The sequence below is a fragment of the Schistocerca piceifrons genome, chromosome 9 (genome assembly GCF_021461385.2).
Source record: "Schistocerca piceifrons isolate TAMUIC-IGC-003096 chromosome 9, iqSchPice1.1, whole genome shotgun sequence".
NCBI classification, from domain to species: Eukaryota; Metazoa; Arthropoda; class Insecta; order Orthoptera; family Acrididae; genus Schistocerca; species Schistocerca piceifrons.
In genome coordinates this window covers 147,665,480-147,693,105 of record NC_060146.1, presented here as the reverse complement: position 1 = coordinate 147,693,105, position 27,626 = coordinate 147,665,480, and the positions used below count along the sequence as shown (strand labels likewise).

At 39.9% G+C, this 27,626-nt stretch overlaps 1 protein-coding gene across 3 annotated transcripts in view; it reads left to right on the top strand.

Annotated features, from left to right (window-relative positions):
• Positions 1 to 27,626, top strand: part of LOC124717088 (ectonucleoside triphosphate diphosphohydrolase 5) — a 52,275-nt gene that overhangs the window by 10,066 nt on the left and 14,583 nt on the right. For all 3 annotated transcript variants that reach the window (XM_047243790.1, XM_047243792.1, XM_047243791.1), the window contains exons 4-7: positions 5,262 to 5,341; positions 10,346 to 10,489; positions 19,964 to 20,075; positions 24,483 to 24,654. In XM_047243790.1, coding sequence (XP_047099746.1) covers positions 5,262 to 5,341; positions 10,346 to 10,489; positions 19,964 to 20,075; positions 24,483 to 24,654 — 508 coding nt within the window. The remainder of the gene's footprint in view (positions 1 to 5,261; positions 5,342 to 10,345; positions 10,490 to 19,963; positions 20,076 to 24,482; positions 24,655 to 27,626) is intronic.

Here is a 27,626-nt window from a genome sequence, read left to right as displayed (position 1 = left end):
GCAAAAATTCATGATGTTATCTAAAAGAGTTTTTAAGATAAGCAATTTTAAAGTTTTGAATACAAATTTAATTTACCATTTCCGAAGGTTCGGAAAACGCAAAACATAAAAACTTTAAAAATTTATAAAAAAAACTATAAGAGATACAGCAAAAAAAAATTTGCAGGTGTTGTCAGGATGGTATTAGAACCATTTGAGCCAAATTTCATGAAAATCTAAGGAGGTGGGTGTAAAATTTATTTTTTATTGGGTGATTTGATATGGAATGACCCGACTATCCTTTTCCTGTATATTTCTCTATTGTTGATCTGTGGCATTTTCTGGGATATGTACTTTATTCTCCAATTTTCATTTCCTTTCGTCTTGATCACCAGTTCTGCCCAATCCTTTGGGAATTCAATAACCCACTTGGCTCCTGTCTTTCCTCTTGTGCTCCATATTGTTTCCCATACTCTTTTTGTCCTATTATCCGTATTCGTCATGATTACATATCCAGCAAACTTTGGCCCGATCAGTCAGATTTCTTCTGATGTTGACCTTGTGCTCCAGTACAGATTTTCCTTACATCCTCACATCCACCTCTCATCATCCCCTTTAGGGGCCTAATATTTTCCTCAGTGTTGTTCTTTCTTCTTTCTCTAGTCTTGCATCATTTCGTCCCAGTGTTATTTCATACGCGTATAGTACAGGCATGTAGAGATGCAGAGATGTAAGCAGGCAGAATATAGCGCTGGGGTCGTCAGTGCCTGTAGAAGACAACAAGTATCTGGCACAATTTTTAGATCATTTACTGCTGCTACAATGGCTGGTTATCAAAACCTGAGTGAGTTTGAATGTGGTGGTATAATTGGTGCACAAATGATGGGATACAGCATATCCGAGGTAGCGAGGAAGTGGGGATTTTCCCGTATGGCCATTTCATGAGTGTACTGTGAATATTGGGAATCTGGTAAAACATCAAATCTCGAATATCACTGCAGCCGGAAAAAGATTCTGCAAGAACAGGACCAATGATGACTGAAGAGAAATGTTCAAGATGACAGAAGTGCAACCCTTGCACAAATTGATGCAGATTTCAGTGCTGGGCCTTCAACAAGTATCAATATGCGAATCATTCAACAGAACATCATCAATATGGCGCTTTGGAGCTGAAGGCCCACTCGTGTACCATTGATGACTGCATGACACAAAGCTTTAGATCTCACCTGCGCCTGTTGTCAATACCGACCTAGGACTGTTGATGACTGAAAACATGTTGCCTGGTCGTTCGAGTCTCATTTCAAATTGTATTGAGCAGATGGTTGTACACGGGATATGGAGACAACCTCATGAATCCATGCACCATGCATGTCAGCAGGAGACTGTTCAAGCTGGTGGAGGCTCTTTAATGGTGTGGGACGTGTGCAGTTGGAGTGATGTGGGACCACTGACACATCTAGATATGATACTGACAGGGGACAAGTACGTAAGCATCCTCTCTGATCACTGGCATCCAGTCATGTCTATTGGCAATTCCAGCAGGGAAATCAGACAGCCCACACATCCAGAATTGCTACGAATTTGCTCAAGTAATGCTCTTCTGAGTTTAAACACTTCCACTGGCTACCAAACTTCCCAGGCATGAACATCATTGAGCATATATGGGATGCCGTGCAACATGCTGTTTAGAAGAAATTTTCACCCCCCTCATACTCTTATGGATTGATGGAAGCCCTGCAGGATTCATGTTGTCAGTTCCCTCCAGCACTGCTTCAGTCCATGCCATGACATGTTGTGGCACTTCTACATGGTTGCGGGGGCCCTACACGATATTAAGCATGTGTATCAGTTTATTTGGCTCTTCAGTGTATATAGTCATTCAGAAGTTTGAGCTCATCTTCATCCACTCTGATTCCCTCACTGCTCCCATTTCTTTTTGTTGTATATTCTCCCAAGTATTTAAATGTGTCCACACTTTGCATGGTGCTTCTGATGTTTTGCAGTCCCCGGTGGTGCTTAGTGCTTACGTTTTGTGGGGATCCTCAATCCCTATATCCTTCTAGCTGTCTTGCTTAGGTTATCAATTTGTGTTTTTGTGTATCTTTCTGTCCTACTTTCACTGTCATATGCAAAGGCTAGGCAATCCATTTGGGTTCTGTGTCTTTTTGGCCTCCCTGTGCATCTTTGGTATTCCCATTTCTTGTTTATTGCTGTCCACTTTCTGATCACTTTGTCCTGTGAACCAAATTGGTGAAAATCCATATCCCTGTTTGATGCTGGCTTGATCTCAACTCTTCCGATAGTACTCCACTGTATCTCATCACCACTCTTGCCTTTGTCAGAAATTCTGTTTTTAGTTCCCCTGTATAGTGTTGTCTAGTCCTTTTTCTTCATGATCCTTTCAAGAATCTGTCAATGGAGTCATATGCCTTTTTGAAGGCCCTAGATATTTCCCTATCTTTTTGTTCTTTCAGGCTCTCTGCACTGTTGGTTATTTTTTAGGGAAATAGGTGGTGTGTGCATCTTCTTTCCTTTTTAAATCCAGCTTTATGGTCTCCAACTGTACTTTCTATCTGTTCAGCAGGATGGGTTTCAGTAGCACCATGTAACTGACCTCTGGTAGCAGTATTCCTCTGCAGTTGTCTGCAACCCTCTTGTCCCCCTTCTTATGGACTGGCACTGTGATCGCATCCTTTTGGTAACCTCTAGTCCTCTAAATGTGGCAGATAACTTTGGTTACATTGTCTACCAACTTGTTGGGTCCACACTTTATCATTTCAGCTGCTGTCCCATCTCCTTCAGTTGCTTGTTGTTGTCTACGTCACTTCTATCCAGAACAAACTCATTCCTGGTTGAAATGACTAACCTCCCTCCCCCCCCCCCCCCCCCCTCTCTCTCTCTCTCTCTCTCTCTCTCTCTCTCTCTCTCTCTCTCTCTCTCTCTCTCTCTCTCTCTTCTCCTCCTCCTCCTCCTCCTCCTCCCCCCCTCCCTCCTTCTCCTGCAGAGAAACTAGTCTCTCTCTAAATCAACCTAGATTACAGCCTGCAGCGTTCATTATGGTCACTGTTTCTGCTAATTGTAGAGCATCAGCAAAATGAAATGTTTTGTATGGAGCTTGTTGTTGTTGTTGTGGTCTTCAGTCCTGAGACTGGTTTGATGCAGCTCTCCATGCTACTCTATCCTGTGCAAGCTTTTTCATCTCCCAGTACCTACTGCAACCTACATCCTTCTGAATCTGCTTAGTGTATTCATCTCTTGGTCTCCCTCTACGATTTTTACCCTCCACGCTGCCCTCCAATACTAAATTGGTGATCCCTTGATGCCTCAGAACATGTCCTACCAACCGATCCCTTCTTCTGGTCAAGTTGTGCCACAAACTTCTCTTCTCCCCAATCCTATTCAATACTTCCTCATTAGTTATGTGATCTACCCATCTAATCTTCAGCATTCTTCTGTAGCACCACATTTCGAAAGCTTCTATTCTCTTCTTGTCCAAACTATTTATCGTCCATGTTTCACTGCCATACATGGCTACACTCCATACGAAAAGACCTGCTAATAAAAACTATACACATATCTGAAGTTTGTTGGCACAGAACATTACTGTATGTGAAACATACATTAAAAAATACTTAATATTTACCCTAGTATGTCTCTTCTTTGTAGATAGGTAAGCATGCTAGGAATGAAGTTTGCTTCCAGCACTATTCATGGGAAAGCATCCAGAGGAAGACTAAACCTCATTGGCTGCCGGATGTTACTTGAAGTGGATTGTAGAATTGTTTGAAATTTGTCCACCTTCCGGTGTGTCGTGCACTGTGGTGAACCTAAAGATAAAACTTGACTTGGTCGTGTCTTACCACAAGTAATTTGAATGTTCTATTGGTATTTGATAGCCTTTCCTACCAGGTTAGGTGGCATAGTCTACTATCCACACGCCACAAGAAGTAATGTCAGCAGGTGCCACAGCCTGAACGGCCTCTATTGCTAACAGTGAGATGACCAGTGTTTGCCACTGTAACTTCACAAGTCGTATTGCACATGTTTGCATGGTCTTTTCCTCTTACTGTACCACTTGCCTCTCTGAATGCATACATTTTGTGACGTGACCACAGCATGCTCTTGGGGGGAAAAGAAAAAGAGGAACATGATAAAGAAAATTTCAAAATGACATAAATGGTTCCACAGTTGCATCATAATGATGGGAAAAAATTACTATCTCAGTTGGCTCAAAATAAATTCCCACATTGTGTTGTCAGCACCTTAAAATGAAGACGTGGTAGTCTTATTTGAAGCCCGTTTTAATATCTTGTTAGCAGAGTAATTTACAGGCAGTATTCAGTTGAAACACACACATTTATTGCACACAGATTAACAAAATGGTCATAACACAACTTCTGTTAAAAGGGAGAACACAGAGAAAGACATACTGAATGTTTGTAGTTAATGCCAAAGCAATACGAAAGACTTACTAGCAAAGTGCTATGGATTCTAAATTCCCATACTCCCACTAAAAAAAATCTATGTTAACAGTGCAGAATCTTGTAATTGCATATGATGCTAATGGTGATGATGCTTTACTGTGTTACCAATGGCATCTCCGTGGTTAAGGCCCATTCTGATGTTCTTTCACTATGTCAGGTTATAGCCAAATAGCCCGCAAGTGGGACTCGTCATTTCGGTTTTTACATGATGCGTGTTCTGAGTGCATCAGCTGCTTTGCAAGTAAATTGACACTTTGTTTTGGCTCATAGTTACAATGTTCATTTTCCACACGATATCACAGTCTCTGATTGAAGGAACTGAGTTTAAAGTAGCTAGTGAGAATCTGCTATGGAGTAATTTTAGTCTGGCTGTGGTCAGACTTTGCCAAAATGAATTAATTTGTGACCTGTAACGTATGGAAGCCACTGTTAAAGGGATGAAAAAGATAAGAGTTTAATGACACAAGCAGGACAGGCAAGAAGTGGGAAAGAGAATAAAATCATTTCTCATGCTGCTGCTATTATTATTATTGGCAGAGGTTCCAAGGAAAATAGTTGTGGAGGGTGGGTCGTGGAGGAGTTGGTTGAAATAAGCTAACACTGTGTCACTGTGATGAAAGATTTCAGTTTCACATTATGCTTTACTGTGTGTAATTTGCCATGGTGTGTGCACACTTGTATAACAGACTAGTGTTTCTGATGGGAAGATATTCTTGTATAACTCTGAATACCATGTAGTTTGTTATATTAATGTGTAAAGCAACTGCACTTGTATAATATGTATGTTATCATGTACAGATAAGAATCTAAAACTGGACGATGAGCTGTTCGTTCAGGTGAAACCTGGCCTCTCGTCATTTGCTGATAATCCTGTGAAGGTGAGTAATACATGATTCTGACATCAGTCCAGTATCACCTCAAAGTATCTTATCTCTGACAGGTGCCTGATGTAGAGCAAATTCCCACAAGTTGATTTATGAGCTATCTTGGACATATCTATAATATTTCCAAGGTGTGTACTCATAGCAGAAATTAGATGTCATCCCATTTCCTTCTCACTGTTCATAAGTGTTCAACAGGTACACAACAGGCAGGAAATAGAATGTGTGTTCAAACACATTATTTGCACACTATCCACTCACATTTGAACAGTTTTCTCCAGCCATTTATTGTTGAAACACTTTCTCATGACACTCACAAACGTCAGTTCTGACCAATTAATTCTCTACCTGTCTCTTCACCTCTTCTCCTTTCCTTGTTTCCCTCTTACCGTGTAACAGTGACGTCTGCTCATAGACTTCCATGGTCATTTGGGTATTAGGCTACATCATTTAGTAAAACAAAAAAAGAAAGAAAGAAAGAAACAGTATTGTCATTTTGACTGTCTTTGCACTGGTCCGTGTCCTATCATTGCCTCTGAAGAGGGTTGTGGCAAAGGCAGTCAAAATGTTGCCTTTGTTTTACACTTGCTTTTAATGTTCCACAACAATGTGGTCAAATTCTAATATTCAAAGGCAAAGCAATGACTCATTTTCTGGCTCTCATGGACCAATCGAGACTGGCTGATGGCCACGTCATCCTTTGCCAATGGCATCATCGAGTCCAGTAATGGAGGGATAGGGGATCAGCACACTGCTCTTCCGGCCATGTCAGCTTTTTTGGTGTTGGAGTCACTGCTTCTGTTTTAAGTAGCTCCTCAGCTGGCATCAAGAGGCTGGGTGCACCTTGTTCCTGTTCTTACACCAAGCAAAAATACCTGGCAGTGCTAGGAGTTGAACCCGATCCTCCACTGAGCTACGGAGGCACACTAATACTTAGAGGGATATTATTAAAAATGTCTAGTCAAGCAACTGTAGTACACTTGTATTTTACTTCTTTGTAATGCTATTCATAACCCCTCCCCCTTCCTCCACCCGTTACCTCCCACCTCACCACTCTCAGATGGGCCAACTAAGGATGACATGCCAGTTTTAACTCCTTATTCATTGATGTCTTATTTTCTTCCTGTACTATTTCATCTGTACACTATGTTTTTTCTCGCCGTGTCCTGACTGCTTGACTGGGTTCCATTCCCGGTGGGGTCAGGGATTTTCAACTGCATCGAGATGGCTGGGTGTTTGTGTTGTCCTCATCATTTCATCATCATTCATGAAAGTGCTGAGATTGGACTGAGCAAAGATTGGGAATTTGTACGGGCGCTGATACCTGCACAGTTGAACGCCCCACAAACCAAACATCATCATCATCATCATCATCATCATCATCTGACTGCTTGATACCTGTTTTTCTTTCCCCCACTCTTCTACTTTGGAATCCTTCAATATTCAACACTGCTAAACATTTCCGTCAGTTGTTCCTTCAGCTTTTATATTATTGTTTTCTAAACCCTTTTTAATTTCATGGATCCAACTTCTTGTTAACTTCTTATCTAACAGTTATTTGAAGATCTTTTTGAGCTTTCATTTGACATAATGTCCAATAACTAACAGTCCTCATTTCCTCAGTATTCCTCATGTGTTTTCAATGTTTCAATAAATTTGATTACTACTAAATAATTCAAAACCTTGTGTAGCTTTTCATGGGCCTAATATTGTTGTAATGATTCATTCTTCTAATATTTCTAATTTACCTAAATTATACAGTGGAAACTCCAGGTTGTATCATCAATATAAGGAAAAGATAGATTGCTACTCACTGTAATGGTGTCTCTTTGAGTTGCAGACTGGCACAACAAACACACTTACAAATTAGCTTTCAGCCAAAGCCTTCTTCAGAAAAGGGAAACCACACACACACACACACACACACACACACACACACACACACACACACATATTCACACATTCATTCATACAAGCAAGCACACCTCATGCACACAAGATCGCCTTCTCTGACAGCTCAGACTGAAATGCAACTGTCACATAGAATGGAATAAGCCGTCTGGAGGGGGCAGAGAAGGGGAAGCAGGATACTGGTAGGGGAAGAGGAGAGTGCTGTTAGGTGGAGTGTGCAAGGACTAGACTGCCAATGGATGCAGCATCGGGAGGCTGTGGAACATGGAGCTGAGGGAGGTCATGGCAAAAGTGGGAGGTGGAATCTGGAGCTAAAAAAGGAGAAGAGATAAAGGCTCCACCACTGTTGTTATGAACAGCGACTACATGGCTGAAGGCTCTGCTAATTATCTGACTCCTCCACCTATAAACTTGACAAAAGTGATCCCATCACGGAAGTCCAACATAAGTTCCAGTCCCTGCTGAAAGCCTCTTGCCCTTCCCAGAGCCCCTCCCCTGCATCCATTTTCCTCCTCACCTCTATGATATGCCACACACCCACCTCAATCATGCTCCCCACAAATCAAGCCCCATTGTAGCTGGTTACTGTCCCCTCACTGAAAGTATTTTGGCCCTCATTGACCAACACTTCCAACCAATTGCCCGTAATCTAGCCTCCCATGTCAAAGATACCAACCACTTCCTTCACCAATTCTCCACAATCCCCACCCCTTTACTCTCTGGATCCCTACTTGTCACTGTTAACACCACTTCCCTCTACACCAACATCCGTCATGACCATGGTCTTACCACTATTGAACACTACCTTTTCCAATGTCCTTCAGACTCCAAACCCACTACCTCATTCCTCATACACTTACTAACTTATTCTAACTCTGAGCTACTCGCCTTTGAAGGGAAAGTACACAAACAAATCCGTGGCACAGCCATGGGCTCCCACATGGCAGTCCACTATGCCCGAGTAGAGGAGATCTTCCTAGCCTTCCAATACACCAAACCCTTGTCTTGCTCAGGTTCATTGATGATATCTTCATGAACTGGTCACATGGCCAAGACACACTATCCTCATATCTTCATATCACCGCCTTCTCTCCCATCTGCTTCACCTAGTCCTCCTCATCAGTGTGCCACCTTCCTGTATTTTGACCTCTCTGATGGCTCCATCCATACCTTTGTCCACATTAAACCCATCAACCACCATCAGTACCTGCCTTTTAGAGCTGTCATCCTTTTTCACACGAAAAAATCCCTCCCATAAAACTTGGCCATCCAGGGATAATGTACCTGTAGTGCCAATAACCCCCTTGCCCAGTATGCTGAGGGTTTCACCGCAGTCTTCACAGACAGACACTATCCTCTGACCTAGTCTATAAATAGATCTCCCATGCCATTTCCCCACACACCAGCAATCCTCCCACCACCTCCAAGGTCAACTACAAAGGAGTGCCCCTTTGTCACCAAATACCCCCTAGACTGGAACAACTGAACCTCATCCTTCGTCATGGCTTTGGTTACATATCATCGTGCCCTTAAATGAGGGACAATCTACCCTTCTAAAGCAGTGTTCTGTCATCCACTCAACTTCCAAAACCTCATAATTCATCCCTGTGCCACTTGCAATCCCAACTGCCTTGCCACAGGGATTATATCCATGTGGGAGACCCAGGTGCAAGACTTTACCAATCCATCCATCCAGAACTTCTTATTCCAGTCCTGTCACAGACTTATCCTACCCCATCAGAAGCCAGGCCACCTATGAAAGTAGTCGTGTCATATACCAGCTTTGCTGCAATCACTGCACAGCTTTTTATATTGGTATGACTACCAGTCAGTTGTTCACCAGGATAATCAGCAACCACTAAACTGTGGCCAAGAGCAAAGTAGGCTACCCTGTGTCACAACATGCACCTTAACACAACTCACGTGATTTCACAATGACTACTTCACTACCTGAGCCATTGAGATCCCTCACTCCACCATCAACTTTTCTGAACTGCACGGATGGGAGTTCTCCTTACGACACATTCTCTGCCCTCGAATTATCTCAGCCTCGACCTATGGTAACCTGCTGTCCTCGCACCCTCCAACCAGCAGTTTCCACCCTGTCTGTGCTATCGCCTCCTCCCTATTCTGATCTTGTAGCCCTCTTTGTGTGCCACCCTCTGCCAGTGCACCCGTCCGTCTTTTCCTTTCACCACTTCTTTCCTTTTTCACTCCCCATTCCCCTCTCTCCACCTCCCTGCTCCACAGCCTCCCAATGCTGTGCATGTTGGCAGTTTAGTCCCTGCAAACTCCACCAGACAGTGCTCTTATCTAATCACTACCTGTACCCTGCTATTCCTTCCCTTTCCCTGCCCACTCCATATTGCTGCTTCCATTTGACATGAGAGTTCCAGTGCAGCCCAAGCTGCAGGAGATGGCAATTTTGTGTGTGTATGTGTGTGTGTTTGTTTGTTTGTGTTTGTTTACTTTTCTGAAGTAGGCTTTGACCAAAGCCAATGTGTAAGTGTCTTTTCTGGAACTCAATGTGTCATCTTTATAGTGAGCAGAAATCTATCTTTTTCTTGTATTGTTGTTAACAAAATTATATTTAACACTAGACATTTGCTTGCATATAGACATTCTGGCTTCACTGCTTTTTTCTAATGCCTATTTTTTGCATTTCTAGAGGCATTTTGCCTTGTAAAAGTCTTTGGTTATACCATAAGCCTTTGCCATTCTGTGTATCCCTTCCTCTACAGCAGCTATTTTCCAAACCATCTTCTTGAGTTATTTTCCCAAGATATTAAATTTTTTTAACCTTTTCAATTTGGCCAATATATTTTTTCAGAAATTTGGGTGAATTTTTGATTTTAAAAAAAGTGGTTTTCCCTGCAGAAATGTTGAAGCTTGTCCTCCTGGCTGTTTCTTCTTAAAGGCTAATTTGTGTTACAGCAAATGTCATATTTTTTCATAAAGTTTTATTTTCATAAGGTTTCAGTTGTTTTTATTTTCTGTAATATTTACATATGAATTTTCTACATTTATAATATTGACAGAGTTGACCATTTCAAAATGTAAGTACTACTATATGCATTTGATAACTTACAGGGTGCTGAAAGTCTGCAGGAACTTTTGGACCGTGCAAAAGCATTTGTTCCCCGTGAAGAATGGGGACACACACCACTCGCCATGAAGGCAACTGCAGGACTCCGCTTGCTGCCTGGGGACAAGGCGAATGCCTTGCTGGATGAGGTTTGTGTGGCATAGCATTATTTGTATGAGAAGAGTTAATTGTGGCTGTTGGTGAGGAGGATTTTTGTATTTACAGTTTTTGTTAATTTGGTGAATTTTTCACCTATGGCAGTTTTATGGTAGGGCGTTATCTGATGGTTTATGTGTGTCGTATTCCAAGGTTGGGTTGATCGAATAAGGTGTGTAGATGCCCTGCAATGACATGACAAGGAACAAATGTCTTATGAGGAATGTAATTAATTAGAGGGAGAGAATATTTTAGGACACGCATTATGATTTGAGTTGTTGCTGAAAACTGTATGTTAAGTGGAGGTGGAAGGAAAATAAAATCACAGGGACAACTCTAGATAGGAGTATATAAGACAGATAATTGGTGATGTAGGATGCAGTAGTTATGCTGAGGTGAAGTGAATAACTGGCAACTGACAGGAATGGAGAATAACAGCATATCAAGTGTGCAGCTCAAGTAATAATTTTCTGTATCTTTCAGTCCATAGATATTTCAAATGTCTTTGTAAGAGATTAACTTGTCACAGGATGCTACCAAGGTTCTTTTTCAGGAATACCATAAATTTTTTTCCTAGAGTCACATCGAACCACGAAACACTTGCAGGACACTATTCCTTACTGAGGAGGTGTTTGCACTGGAATGAAACCTCCTGACCAGTTATGCTGTCTCACATTTTGAGACCTGAAAAATAATGTGCCAAGTAAGTGAATTAATGGCGAATAAGACCCACTGCAGTTTAATAACAAAATTCATGAAATTGTGAGAAAACAGATGTTGCACTCCAGGTTTGTAAAAGAATGCAGAAATGTTAACATGTGAAAGTAGAAATTCACGTGTCTATAAAAACATCAGTGTGTGACATATACAACTTTCTTCGTTATATTTAGGGAAAGGATCTTACAGAGAATATTAGAAAATTCTGGTCTTACATAAAATCACTAAATGGCCTGAAGGCTTCAATTAAATTACTTGTAGACCTTCCTGGTATGGCAATGGAAAGGAAAGCTGAAGTTTCAAATCTCGTATTTAAAAAATACTTCATTGTACAGACTATGGCATTGGCTCTATACTCAGATATGTGAGTGGCTCACATTTTCTTTTTTTCTTCCTAAGTGATAAACCCCATTACATCATCCTGGACAGTAAGTGTTTAATGGAGAGGTATTAACAGGAGTGCCCCAGGTAAGTGTGACAGAAGTGCTCTTTTTTTCTATATGAGTCATATTGCCTCCACCCTGTTTTGCAACTTACTTATTGATTTACCTTCCTACATATGAGGGGGTGCCCAAAAGCAACCATACTATTTTTTTAACTTATTTGTTCACATTTTAAGCACAAACCTTCAATGTATTCTCCAGGTGTGCATATACACTTGTCTAACTTTTTACTTCATTTTTCAAAACATTTTTTTTAATTCTTCTTTTGTGATGCTTGACTTCATTTCTTTCTTCTCCTCAGCGACATCATTGGATGCAACGGTGGGTGGGTGAGTGAGTATAATGGGGGTGGTGGGGGAGAGTTAATGAAGAGGAGTCATACCATTTTGGTCAAGAATTGTGACAATGACAGGGATGTGTGAGCAGGGGCATAGTCATGGTGGAAAAACCAGTCACCTGAGTGCCACAAATCAGGCCACTTTCACCGTACACTGTTGCACAATCTTTTCAAAACTTCCAAATAGAATTCCTGGTTAACTTTATAACCCTGTGGAACAAACTTAAATGTACGACACCTCTCACATAAAAAAACAAATTTGCATAATCTTAATGTTTGATTTCACCTGGTGAGCTTTCATGGGGCAAGGCGAACTTGAAGTCTTCCACTGGCTTGATTGTTACTGTGATTCAGGAACATAATCATAGCACCAGGTTTCATCACTGTTGATAATTTTTGAAAAAAAGTTTGGATAATTTTGGGACTCTACTTTTTAAAGCACAGCTTGCTTCCATGCGACATTGTGTTTGTTCAGCATTCAGCAGCTGCGGCACGATTTTGGCAGCACACATTTAATTCCCAAATCTACAGTCACAGTTCGCTGCACTGGACTCCAAAGTCACTCTCAACAACTCCAGAATTTCTTCATTGGTCCATCATTGATCTTTGTTGAAGATTGCACAAATGTTTTCAACATTTTCATGTATTTGGGTCATGGAAGGATAACCAGAATGGTGTTTGTAATACATTGACATTTCACTATTTTTGAAATGTGGAAAACCACTCGCACTTGAGTTTTCTCCATAGTATTGTCCTTGTATGCCATTTTTAACATTTTGCGAATTTGTGTTCCACTTTTTCCAAACAAAAAGAACAACTTCATTGCTGCACACTGTTTACAAAAATCAGCCATTGCAAAAATGAAAATCACACAAAACAGTTGTCACTATAAACTCTGTTGAAACTAATGCTGACCTCCTTCAGCAATGGCACTCAGCTTACTGACTTTTGGATGTTCACTCTGTGTGTTCTTAGCAGAAAAATGTGGTATCACAGAAGCTCTGCTCACCAAAAAATTAGTTCAGTTTCATTTGGGTACCCACTCATAACTGAGCTGGTGGATAGGGTGAGCAGCAATGTGCGCCAGTTTGCTAATGGTGCTTAGCGTACAGGACAGTGCTGTTTTAGAGTGACTGTAGGAGTACACAGGATGACTTGGATAGAATTTGTATTTGGTGTGCGAAAGGCAGATTGCTCTAAATGTAGAAAATGTAAACTAATGCACGTGGGTAGGAAAAACAATCCTATAGTGTTGGTGGTGTGCTGCTTGACAGTCACAAAGATTAAATATCTGAAATATCTGCTGTGCCGTTGCACACAGGGTAAGTTCTAAGGATAGGAAATGACTGACTTTGATTTATTTGGACATTTCTAGCTCATCTATAGGGAACCACGTGTAGAAAACTTGTACTGCAGTACTCAGAGTTATTCCTGGGTGTGAAGTTGTTGATGTGTTGAATGTTAGCACCTCTGCTGTAGCCCTTATATATCCCCCCTTAAAAGTCCAGGGAAGGTAAGAAGTGCAAGAAGGAAACAATATATAAAAAGAAACATGGAAGAAATTGAAACAAGTATTACACAAGCAACATCTTCAAAACTTTGTGCAGTGTATAATGTAGACGAACTTGGTGCCGAATATTAAGATAGTAATATGCCCACGAATTGTGATAAGTGATTTCAAAACCTAAATATTGCCATCTCAGCAACCACCTATACTGAGAAGGTACAGTTACTGACACTGATACCAGGTAGCTACTCTAAGCAGCAGATACATAAATACATACCCACTTCCTCACATTACGTGATTTAAAAAAACTTGTAAAATGAAGAATGAGAAAGGTATTTGGGCATGCCCAGATTCTTACTGTGGGTATCCATTGCAAGATGATACACTTACTGTTACTCTGGAATATTACTTAAGTGATGACAAAGATTGCAGCAGGCAAAGTCATAACCAGGCTGATGTTACCTCTGTTAGTGAAAATGGCGAAAAAGGTAAAAAGATGTATGACAAGATCAATAGGAGAAGCATATCTTCTAATGTAAAAGGAGAACCTGAATTTAAAAATTGGTCTCTCAGAATGCTACTCCTTACGACCAAAAGGGTAAAATGCCAGCCAGTGAATATGTATGCACATGTATTTAGTGCACTAATTTGAAACTTTTTGTTTCACCATAAGCAGTATCACATGAAAGAAGTACACAGATATGGACCTGATGCTTTTGTGTAAATGTCAAGAGCCGCAAGATAAATATTGGTTACAGGAATGTGTGAAGTGTCCTGGTGCTGAAGTGATGACTGTTGAAACATTACACCTTCAGGATACTGACAGACATAAACTATGCATTGTGGGTGTTATAGAGGGTAGGCATTGTGTCATTAAAGGAATAGCTCACCATCATATTAGGAGGATTCAGAGACAGACCATAGCAGACGTAAAATAAACCACATTCCAGAATACTCGCACATTAGTTCTTCAGTTCAACTTTGCTGAGAACTGCTCTGTTGCTTTGCAGAACAAAATTCAAAGTGACCACTGGCACACATCACAGTTATCAGTATTTGCATGTTTTGCTCACATACTTTCAGCATCACACTGTTTTGCTATTGTCAGAGATGATCTCATTCATGACAGTGCACATGCATGCTAAGCTGTCAATGTAATTGATGACATAGCATCTAGAGGCCATGCATTTCCTTAAACACGTGTATGTGACTGATGCTGCAGCATCTCATTTTAAAAACTGCTTTCAGCTTTATGAGCTTAGTCAGCACTGCAGTACAGGAATTACGACAAAAGAAGGATATTTTCAACAACGGTCATGGAGAAAGTGCATGTGGTAGGGTAGGAGGTCTCTGTAAACATCTTGCAACAAGATTTAATCTCCAGCATGAAGCTGTTGATGCTATAAGAGATGCTACTGGATTTGTTCACACCCTATCAACATTAGTAACAAACATGAAACTCATAAGTCTAAATGACAGTACATTAAGGGAATTCTGTGTGTGTGTGTGTGTGTGTGTGTGTGTGTGTGTGTGTGTGTGTGTGTGTGAGAGAGAGAGAGAGAGAGAGAGCGAGAGAGAGAGAGAGAGAGAGAGAGAGAAGAATGGTCTTTTATGAAACCTGTGGCTTGAATTCATCAAGTAACTACTGACTTGCATCCCGGAGTGGCAAACACACTGCAAGAACAGTTCTCCAAGAAATGCCACCTGTTATGTGTGTGAAATGGAGAAACCACAGTATACATTAGAAGACTTTGCAGTGAGCCTTTTCATTTCTTGTGTGCATGACAGTGGTGGGTGGGACAGATAGTGTCTCTCATGAGCTACAAGATATAACAGTCTCCTTTATGACGCCTCAGGTCCTGCTAATACTTTCAAATGGCTGTAATTGAAAGATCAGTGTGGTGTGCCAATTTCCCAGGTACTGCTCTTGTTTCATCATCTTTGTCAGTGTGCAAATTCAGCTCGGCTATAAAAGTTCAATGAGAAGCAGATGAAAAAACAGATGAACTCTTTAAATATTTAAGTGTGCATAATTTTTTGACCTTGAGAGTGGAGCTAGGTCTACTGAAAATATTTCTTACATTTAATACAGACAGTTAATTCCCACTCTCATTGCACATTCCAGAAGTACAATGACCAACCAACGTATCATGAAATTTTTAGAACATAGGGGTCAGGGTTTTGGAGAAAATAATTTATAAAACCAAAAAAATTTCAAATTCTTTCATCGTTATGTATAAATATTTAAACAGTTGAAGAATCTCATACACAAGTGTCATAACTGACAGCAGTCCTTCCACTTTATCATTTCTCAGGACAGTTAACATCCTGTGACTATTCATATTTTCAAAACATAATTTTGAAATTTGCAAAAAGTTACAAATTTTCATAGTTTATTTTTACACACACACACACACACACACACACACACACACACACACATTTTAAAGATGGTGCAAGTAACTGATCTCAAATCATACAGCTCAAGAGTGAATGTGTCACATCACAATTTCAAAGTTTGCGGGAAAACCTTTCCAAAACAACATTTTTTTTAATTTTCTGATGGTTTATTAAAATTTTCCCTTTGTTATGACATTTCTGCAAATACTCTCGTATAGAGCGGTCTGTAGCATTGTTATAAATCACCAAAGAATCAAAATACTGCAGTTTTGGAGAGGTATCATGTGGCACTTCAACTTTTTTCCTGACAAACTTTGAAATAGTGATGATGTGACACATTCATTCTTGACTTGTATGAGTTGACATGAAATCACCCTCTTTCATTCAGTTACCTGTACCATCTTTAAAGCTTAACTGTCATTTCCTCTGATTGTATCAGTTACCAAAGCTGATTATTAGGCGTGCTCATAAATTTGAATCCTGGCAGACATTTAACCAATGATCTAAATAACATTGTATGTCTGTTTTGTAACAATAATGGAAACTTCTGGATGGAGAAATATGTAAAATAAGGGAAAGGCAACCACTCACCTATGGTGGATTGGTGAGTGATTTAGTACACACATTCACACTACAACTCCACACAGCCACACACATACACTAACATTCACTCCCATAGCCACTTCAAGGCTTCTTTATTCTGATAAGCAATGTGTAATAATTCACCACCACTCACCCCTCCCCCCCCCCCCTTTCCCTTTCGCACTTTTTTTCTCTTAATTTTCCCTTCTGGTTCTCTTCCCCCCCCCCCCCCCCCCCCCTTCCTTGATTCTGGTGACTAGTAAGCATAGCTGTGCACATTTTCTTGAGCACCAATAGAGAGTTATGCAATAGCTGTGGAAGTTAGCATCATAATGCATGTGACCTGCTGCAGAGAATATTGGCACCTCCTTCAAGCAGTGCGGTATCTACACTTAGGCTTCGTATTTTGTACTAAATCTGTGTTGACACTATGGATGGAGGGCTGGTTGTTTCTCCCCACTCCCAAGATGGAATTGTGGATGGAGTTTACAGTGGATCAGTCTAGCATCAACAGACAGAACACAGCATAGTGCAATGAAACACAGGGTTCAACAATTGCTACAATAGTGTAGCGGGGGCCAGAATAGTGGGTGTAATTATTCTTGCAACTACAGGTTGCGGCAACGTTGTGAGTCAGTTAGCAGGGCAGTAGTACATGGAGCCAGTTGGATGTCCAATGAAAAGTCATAGAAACAGTAAATATGTTACTTTATTTATTCCATACAAAAAGCACAGCAGTTGTCATGTCATCACAGTGCAGTCAGCACCCTGTGATGCAGCTGGCTCTGAATGGTGGAGAGTGCTTCGTTCTGCACGAGGCTTCACAGAATGGCCAGCACACCATGTCACTGTATCAAAAAGGTGGCAGCTGTGGGAAGTTAACATTGTCGGCACCTCAGTGAGTGAAGGGCCACATGAGTCACCAGGTGGGTGTGTAGAATGCAGTGATGACACTTAACAAAAATCAGTCACATCAGCTGGAGGAGACTCCTGGTCCAGTGCAGGAAGCACCCGAGTGTGCAGAGGTGAACCTAGGACCCCAGAATAGGCTGCAGGAGCAGTGGCCTGCAGAGGCAAGACCGCAGTAGCAGAGTGTGACCGCAATGGCAGGCTCTGGATAGGCAGCTAGTCAAGTCCAGGTGAGAACTGTGGACCCCCAGATATCTATATACATACTCTGCAAGCCACAATACAGTGTGTGGCGAATGGTACCCTGTACAGCTACTAGTCATTTCCTTTCCTGTTCCACTTACAGAAAGAGCAGCAGAGAAATGACTGCCTGTATGCTCCGTATGAGCCCTAGTTTCTTGTCTCTTATCTTCTTGGTCCTTAAGCTAAATGTATGTTGGTGGTAGTAGTATCATTCTGCAGTCAGGTTCAAATGCCGGTTCCTAAAAGTTTCTCAGTAGTGTTCCTCGAAAAGAACATTGCCTTTCCTCCAGGGATTCACATTTGAGTTCTCAGAGCATCTCCGTAACACTTGTGTGCTGCTTAAAACTAACCACTAAAAAATCTAGCAGCCTGTCTCTGAATTGCTTCAATCTCTTCCTTTAATCCGACCTGGTACAGATCCCAAACGACGTCCTTTGCAAATAACCCACACTTTCCTAAAATTCTCTCAGTAAACTGAAGTCAACCATTTGCCTTCCCTGCCACAATCCTCACACACTCACTCCATTTCATATCGTTTTGCAATGTTATGCCCAGACATTTAAACAACATGACTGTCTCAAGTAGGACACTACTAAAGCTGCACCTGAGCATTATGCTTCTGTTTTTCCCTACTCATCCATATTAACTTAAATTTTTCTGCATTTAGAGTTGGCTGCCATTCATCACACTAATTAGAAATTTTGTCTAAGTCCTCTTGCATCATCCTACAGACACACTTCTTCGACACTTTCCCATACACCACAGCATCATCAACAAACAATAGCAGATTGCTGCCCACCAGATATAGAAAATAATAGCGGGACTATCACTCTTCACTGGAGTACTTTACTGCCAATACTCTCATCTTCAACAAACACTCACTGTCAAGGACAAGATGTTGGGTTCTATTACTTGAGAAGTCTTCAATCTACTTACATATCTGGGAGCCTATTCTGTATGCTCGTACATCAGTAGTTGCCCTGAGGTCTGCAGAAGTTGGCCAGCATATGATCCTACACCAGAAAGGCTCTATTCCAGCCCCCTGCCCCAGTGGTATCAGGCCTAGGCATAGCCTATAAGTGAGCAGTTAGTTCAGGCGGCATCAAGCAACAGCAGGCTGGACAACGCTTGTCAGACCAAAGACTGTTGTGGAGAACCTGCTGTAGCTGGCTGCGGGTGGTGACACAGTGCATAGCTGCAATGGTGGCTCAACCCACCCCTTTGTTGATAGTACATCATTCTTCATCACATAGGCCACAATAGTTTGAGCTCCGACGTATGGTAATCCTTGCCACCACTGCCAGTCTGGCTGCCATATTTTGTCCTGTCTGCACTGTTCTGGCCCTGGAAGCATGGTATGTGCTAACTGCTTTTGAACAGAGCTTGGCCCCTCTGTAGTTTATTGTGTCAGTCCACAGTGATACTATTTTAGCTTGTCCACGGGTTTCAGCTGCCAAGTAAAAGGCAGAGGTGCAACAATAGTGTTCTTGCATGCAGTTTTGTGCAATTGCAGTGGTGGGTGGTGTTCATAAACAAAATGCAAGTGATCCAAAAGCATTAGACATCTACAGGAGAAGGGAGCTAAGTGCTAGAGAGAAAGTTAAGATTGTGATTGTTTTGTAGGACTATTATTGGTTTGCATTTTCTCATTCGTTTGAAATGGATGTGTGAAACTGTCTCTGGTGTCCGTAATATATTTTGCTTAATGGGTCAATAATGATGGGAAGTGAGAAAGAAAACTGCCGTGGTCAGAGATCTTCACACTGTAGCTTTTCATGTGCAGTAATGATAATATCTTCAGCTGTGTACGTATTAGTTTTTATTTTTTGTGATCAATTTCACTGATACAATTCGCAATCATCAGGCCCATATGCTTGCTCACCGTGATCATGTTTTCAACTGGAAAACACCATATTACTTCTAGAAATAGGCCCAGAATCAATGAGATCTGTGAAACTTTTCCCTGTGTTGTATACTGTTATTTGCCCCTGAGACGAAAGTTTTGTGAACCAATGATTTTGGACCTTTTACTAGAAGTAGGATTGTGTTTTTCCACTGAAAAATCAACACTTTGAGCTTGTAGAGGGGCCTGATGATGGTGGATTGTATCGCCAAAACTGGTCACAAATAGATAACAACTAAAACATGCAACTATAGGTATTATTGTTATTGCACATAAATATATCCATCAGAAGATGGATGTACGGAAACTACAACTTTTCACTGATAAGGAACTTTATTTGTGCAGTATTAGAACAGAGGTATAAGATATTTTACAGTTTTCTGATAAATACAGTAAAGTGTGCCAATATTTATCTCTTTATTACAGGTTCGTAAGCTCTTTGATGCCTCTCCATTCCTCACAAATGAAAATTCAGTGGCCATCATGGATGGGGTTGATGAGGGCCTCTTTTCCTGGTTCACTGTTAACTTCCTTATGGGTGAGTCACAATTTATTGACTGTAGTTTGTTAAAGTTATTAATAAAAGTATGTTCCAGAGATATTTTTCCAGTGTTGTGGAATATACAACAAAATTACCATTTTCTTTCATCGTCAACATATCTGCCAAGCACTTCAAAACATCAGCATTCACTTCCTCAAGAAAAAGTGTATGTACAGACATACCAAACAGTTTGTAGGAGTTTTTGTCAAGATGTTACAAAACAAATAATTTTTTATTTTCATATAGTTGGTCTCTCTTGCAGGAGAAAGCTCATAGGTAGAATATCATATCCCTGTGCAAGCTTCAAATTGATACAAAAATACATTAGTATAAGTACAGAGAATTGTTTAAGATGTGATGTTAGCAAACGACACCACTGTCCCTCTTCAACTTCAGTAATCTTCCATTTCTGAACGTGCTCATTTCACAGCGCACACAGGATTTTAGAACTCTATGTTAAGCAAAATCACTTGTCTACCAACGTCACCAACCCACTCGCAAGTTGTTTGCTGTCGGAATCACTTGCTAGGATGTGATGAGCACTTGTATAAAACAGGCTTTGCAAAGTGTGAAAACAGAAGAGAATCACTGATAAACTGGGAGAAAGCAGTAAGAGCTTACACCATTGGCAGAATAGCGTGTTAATTTGACAGATGGCACAAAAACAGAATAATATCTAGTATCTTGGAAGGGTTAGAAGATTGGAAGATGAAGCAATTAAATGAGATGTATGCTTGAGAAATTTGATAGGTAGCTGTTGTCACTCACTGCTGATGCCCGTGACTGTGAGAAATGGTTGTATGTATCACTACCCCCGACAGGCATTAACTGGCTGTTTGCAGCCTTCACTACAGACAAGCATTTCATTGAGACACAGCACCAGACAAACCACTGCCTCATAGCTTTATGATATCCCAGATGCTTCAGTGAGACGCCTGATGGGCAGCGAAGATGCTGCTAGATGAGAGGAACTCCCACTTCCCACTAGGGCTGACACTTCACAGAGCTGTTTGATGAGTGTTTGTAATTTATTTTTTGAACAACTTGTATTTGCCATTGACTACATATATTTATTGTAAATCCCACATTTGCAGTTTGAGCTTTGAGCCATTAGCAAGTAGTTTAGCTGCAACCGATTGTAAATATTAAAGTTAGGCATCCACAGGAAAAAGAATCTATCACACAGTCATTACATGAAGTGACCACAACTGATAAATGATGGAAACTACTCAAATGCTGGAACACAGCAACTGTCAACACAGCAGAAATAAACTGGGGTCTTGCGGTTTTTTTTATTTTTTAAATTATATATGTTTGGAATTTATTAACAGAATGGCATCCCAAAGCCTGTACGGAATAATTAGCCAGGTGGATGTGAGGTGTATCGTGTAGTTTTATTTCTTCGTTTCACAAAGCCTCGTCATTCAGGAAAAGTCTGTCTATGTATAATAGCAAATAACGCAATACTTAGGAGACATTTGTTTTAATGTTTTGGTGGTATCAACAGACATGCTGTATTTTAGAAATGTCAACTTTCCCCACATGGAATGTTATTAATTGTATTTATCCATGCTCTGGATTTTGGACGTTGTGCGTTTCTCAGATGACAGCTCACTATTAAGTGTGTCAATGTGTGTTCGTTTGTCTCGAGGACTTTCTGTTCATGTGAATAAGGCAGGATTGTTTATCATCTATGTAAAATGATGTGGCTCATCATGTAATTATTCCATCGAATTCGTGTCATATGTAGCACATCACGTAATGATTCCATAAAATTCATGTCGTACTGCCCTCAAAAGTTTTCACTGTGTGTGCACTGAGGTATTTACTCTGAAGCTGGAAAGAGAGCTTAAGCTTGAAAGCAATTGCGACTATCAGAGTTTAAAGTATGGTAGGTGTGTGGATAAGCTACAACGAACAGCGTAGTGAACGCATTATTGTAGCCAAGATAGACACAAAGCCCATGCCTACCACAGTAGTACAAGTTCGTATGCCAACTAGCTCCTCAGATGATGAAGAGATTTGTCAAATGTATGACAAAATAAAAGAAATTATTCAGATAGTGAAGGGAGACAAAAATTTAATAGTCATGGGGGACTGGAATTCAATGGTGGGAAAAGAAAGAGAAGGAAAAGTAGTAGGTGAATATGGAATGAGGGTAAGGAATGAAAGAGGAAGCAGCCTGGTAGAATTTTGCACAGAGCACATGGAAGTGGCCTGGAGTCACTGGAAGATTTCAGATAGATTATATAATGGCAAGACAGAAATTTAGGAACCAGGTTTTAAAGTATAAGACATTTTCAGGGGCAGATGTAGACTCTGATCACAATCTATTGATTATGAACTGTGGATTAAAACTGAAGAAACTGCAAAAAGGTGGGAATTTAAGGATGGAACCTGGCTTAACTCAAAGAACCAGAGGTTGTAGAGTGTTTGAGGGAGAGCATTAGGGAACAATTGACAAGAACAGGGGAACGAAATATAGTAGAAGAAGAATGGGTAGCTTTGAGAGATGAAATAGTGAAGGCAGCAGAGGATCAGGTAGGTAAAAAGATGAGGGATAGTAGAAATCCTTGGGAACAGAAGAAATATTGAATTTAATTGATGAAAGGAGAAAATATAAAAATGCAGTAAATGAAGCAGGCAAAAAGGAGTACAAATGTCTCAAAAATGAGATTGACAGGAAGTGCAAAATGGCTAATCAAGGATGGCTAGAGGACAAATGTAAGGATGTAAAGGCATATATCACTAGGGGCAAGATAGATACTGCCTACAGAAAAATTAAAGAGACGTATGGAGAAAAGGAACCACTTGTGAGAATATCAAGAGCTCAGATGGAAAACCAGTACTAAACAAAGAAGGGAAAGCAGAGAGGTGGAAGGAGTATATAGAGGGTCTGTACAAGGGCGATATACTTGAGGGCAATATTATGGAAATGGAAGAGGATGTAGTTGACAGAGCACTAAAAGACCTAAGACGAAACAAGGCCCCGGAAGTAGACAACATTCCATTGGAACTACTGGTAGCCTTGGAAGATCCAGCTCTGATAAAACTCTACAATCTGGTGAGTTTAATAAGTCATGGCTGCAAACTACTAACATGAATTCTTTACAGACAAATGGAAAAACTGGTAGAAGCCTACCTCTGGGAAGATCAGTTCGGATTCTGTAGAAATGATGGAACACGTGATGCAGTACTGACCCTATGACATATCTTAGAAGACAGATTAAGGAAAGGCAAACCTACATTTCTAGCATTTGTAGACTTAGAGAAAGCTTTTGACAATGTTGACTGGAATACTCTCTTTTAAATTCTATAGGTGGCAGGAGTCAGATACAGGGAGCGAAAGGCTATTTACAATTTGTGCAGAAACCAGATGGCAGTTAAGAGTCGAGGGGTATGAAAGGGAAGCAGTGGTTGGGAAGGGAGTGAGACAGAGTTGTATCCTATCCCTGATGTTATTCAATCTGTATATTGAGCAAGCAGTGAAGGAAACAAAAGAAAAATTCAGAGTAGAAATTAAAATCCATGGAGAAGAAATAAAAACTTTGAGATTTGCCAATGACATTGTAATTCTGTCAGAGGCAGCAAAGGACCTGGAAGAGCAGTTGAACGGAATGGACAGTATCTTGAAAGAGGATATTAGATAAACATCAACAAAAGCAAAATGAGGCTAATGGTATGTAGTCGAACTAATTCAGGTGATACTGAGGGAATTAGATTGGGAAATGAGACACTTAAAGTACTAGATGAGTTTTGCTATTTTGGAAGCAAAATAACTGATGGTCGAAGTAGAGAGTTTAGGCAAAAAGAGAATAGAAGCTTTTGAATGGTGGTGCTACAGAAGAATGCTGAAGATTAGATGGGTAGATCACATAACTAATGAGGAGGTACTTAATAGAATTGGAGAGAAGAGAAATTTGTGGCACAACTTGACTAGAAAAAGGGATTGGATGGTAGGACATGTTCTGAGGTATCAAGGGATCACCAATTTAGTAGTGGAGGGCAGCTTGGAGGGTAAAAATTGCAGAGAGAGAGACAAAGAGATGAATACACTTAGCAGATTCAGAAGGATGTAGATTGCAGTAGGTACTGGGAGACGAAGAAGCATGCACAGGATAGAGTAGCATGTAGAGCTGCATCAAACCAGTCTCTGGACTGAAGACAAACAATTTTCAACATCTTATAGTTTGACATCACAGCTTGATAGTGAATTGTCTTTATTTTTGCTATTGCCCATAGTTTTTCGAAACTTCCCAAAGAAGAAAACAACTGCGCAGTCTGTGGTCTGAAGACCATCACACACACATCACAACACTCAGTGTCCTGAGAGTTAACTGTCTTCATTTTGTACTTACACTGAATCTCGGGCCATTAACTATGTTGTTCATAATTTCATTACAGACCGGCTGGGTGGAAGTGGGGGTGATGGTACTGTGGCAGCATTGGACCTCGGTGGAGGCTCAACACAGATCACATTTGCCCCCACAGACCACACAACACTGAAGGAGGCAAGGTCAGAGCTACTTCACAAAGTCTCCGCTTTCAGGCAAAGTCTGTCTGTATATACTAACAGGTAAGGCAATACTTAGCAGGAATGATACTTTGTTTAAAATCATTACGTCTTTATTTTCCGCAAGTTCTGCATTTATCGTGGGCCTATTTTTTGATCAAATATTTCAACAGATAGAAATGAGACAAGTATTAAACTGACCAACATGAGGTCTAGTTTTGCAGAAACAAATTTAATTGCTTGGAAGTAATCATGAAACTAAGGAAACTAGTGATTTGAGGAAAAATTGCAGCATTTCACAAGCAGCTGCTGCCAGCTATGTAAATGAAGTGTCAAAAAGGTTCTCTCTTCAAGGCCTAGCTGTTTTACACACAAAAAATCACCTTGGTTTGAGGATTAAATGTCAAAATGATTTCCTTTAAATTGAATACTAAACTCATGACATTTCATAAACAAAAGTTGATAGAAAAGCTAATGAGGTTTATAAAAGCTCCTGCTTTATGGAAGAAAATGAATAAAGAAATGGTCAAATGTTTTGTGAAATGATTTGTCTAAAAGTAAGAAATAAAATAGATTACAGAAATATTTGACGTGCCCCTCTAATGATACTTGAAATAGCCTACAGCAGATCAAGAGCCTGCTGAGAATTTAAAGTTCAGTGTTTAGCTTAGAATCTTAAAATTTTAAAGAATACTGGAGGATATTTGTTTGGTGGATTATGTAGACCATGTGGTCTGTATTTGTGTGGCCTTTGCATATATCTGTCATCTATGCAAAAAAAAAAAAAAAAAAAAAAAAAACCTACTACTTCAGTCTCACAAATTTTTCAATAGAAAATCCAAATAACAGGAAAGGGAATGACTTATTCTCAACTGGCACATCAAATGTTTCTCTAATCTGTTTTATTTTTTACTGTGTGACAAATATTTTATCTAAGAATTTGACTGGTTCTCAAATATTTTTCATTAAAATATTTCTGTAATAATCTGGAAAACTAAACCAGCACAATTCATTAGTGTACTGTGGATTTGGCATAAAAAGGCACTCTTATTAAGTTACTTAAATTTGTAAGAGAGAGATCTTTTGAGAAGAAGTAGAATAGGTATACAAAAGTGAAGATAAATGAAGAATAGTGCAAAGTAGAATTTGGAAAAGAAGTAGACTAGAAATAAAAATTCTAATAGGGTAATCTGAAGTGTGGATCAAAGTATATGAGACATATGGTAGGCTACTGGTGCTGTTTTAACAGATTGCTGCAGTGCGTTGCTCATTATTTTGAAGCTCATGTTTGCATAATTTCCATTGGCAGTGTTGGAGGCTGTGAAACTGCTTAGTTTTGCTGTGTGTGCATAGTGATTGTGTTATTAGACTTCCAATGCTGATATTGTAGGTCATGGGAATTTATCAAGGAGACATCTTGGTTTATAAAAACTACCAGACTGATCTGTACGAATATGTTTGTTCCTTAAAACTTAACGCATTCTTATTTCTGGAAATACGTGAGAGAATAAAGAGTGTCTATGTTCTTTTATGTTGGAATATTCGCCAATCACTCTAAATAAAATTGTCACTGTAACATTGCTATGTTATTTTTGAAAAATGGTTTCATTTGTGGAATTCCAAAACAAAACTCTGTTGACATATTTATATTACTAAAAGCTCCAAATGTTCACCCAGACGCTGTTGCACATTGCCTATATAACGGCATCCAGCGGCATCAGTATTTCGTATAATTATTCACTGAATATAACAATTTAAATGCTTTGTAATCTACTGATAAAGTAGTATAATATTCCGCAAAAGGCTTAACACAATAAGTCAAATATTAAAGTTAGAAACTTAGCAATGGAAAGTAGTGGGTGGAATAACAGCAGTTGGGCTCTGGCACTCTGTGTTTGATTCGTTCTTTTGTGACTAAATTATATCATTGTACAGTACACAGTTCAGGAGATATCTCATTAAACATAGAGAGATATGAAAAAGTATGTTTTATACATGGAGTTCAATTCTTTATAAAGGGTTGAGATTGGGGGTGGGGTTATTGGCACATACTGTTTTCAGTGTGTTACTGGTGAAATAATAACTATTAGTGTTTACATTTGCAAAATGCCTTTTAGGTAAGTTATCAGCCTGTGTTTTGGGGCTGGTTGCAGCAAATAGTGAAGTAGGCAAGACATGTTTCAAGGAAGTCATATTGAATCATAAAGTTGTTGTTTTGACCTCTGTTGTCTATTACATTATTTGGAAAGTTTTATTCAATACATATTCACTGTGGACCAGTTTTGGATGCACAGATCATAGTAATATTGTGATAGAGGCCCGCTCAATCATAATGCCCCTTTACTATATTTACCCTATTACAACTTTTATAACTGTGATTGTGTAACTAATGAATTTTAAGCAGTTATTGGTTTTTGCCTCCAAAACAAAACACTATTTTATACAGATGGGTGTAGATTCAAAAGAAATATTTGAACAAGGATTCATTTAATAGTTGTCATTATTTGTACCCAGGTTAAAATATGGTTGCCAGTCCAAATTGGTCATATAATTTTGAAATAAGAAATTCATTAGATAAAATAGAACCTTCTAGCATTTATTTCACATATAGACAGGTCTGTAAAATCGGTTGCTATCAGCAACATCTTTGTAGCTCTCTACAGTGAGCTATGTTCCGAAATGTAAAATTTTGCACTTCACAAAATGGAAAAAATAGTATCCTGTGACTATATTACCAATGAGTCACTTTTGGAATTGGGCAACTCGTACAAATACCTGGGTGTAACACTTTGTAGCGATATGAAATGGATTGATCACTTAGGTTCAGTCATGGGTAATGCAGATTATAGACTTCGGTTTATTGGTAGAATACTGGGGAAGTGCAATTAATCTACAGAGAAGATTGCTTACAAATCACTTTTGTGACCAGTTCAAGAATGTTGGTCAAGTGTGTGGGATCCATACCAATAGGACCAGTTCTAGAATATTGCTTAAATGTTTAGGACCTGTACCAGATAGCATTAACAGGGGATATT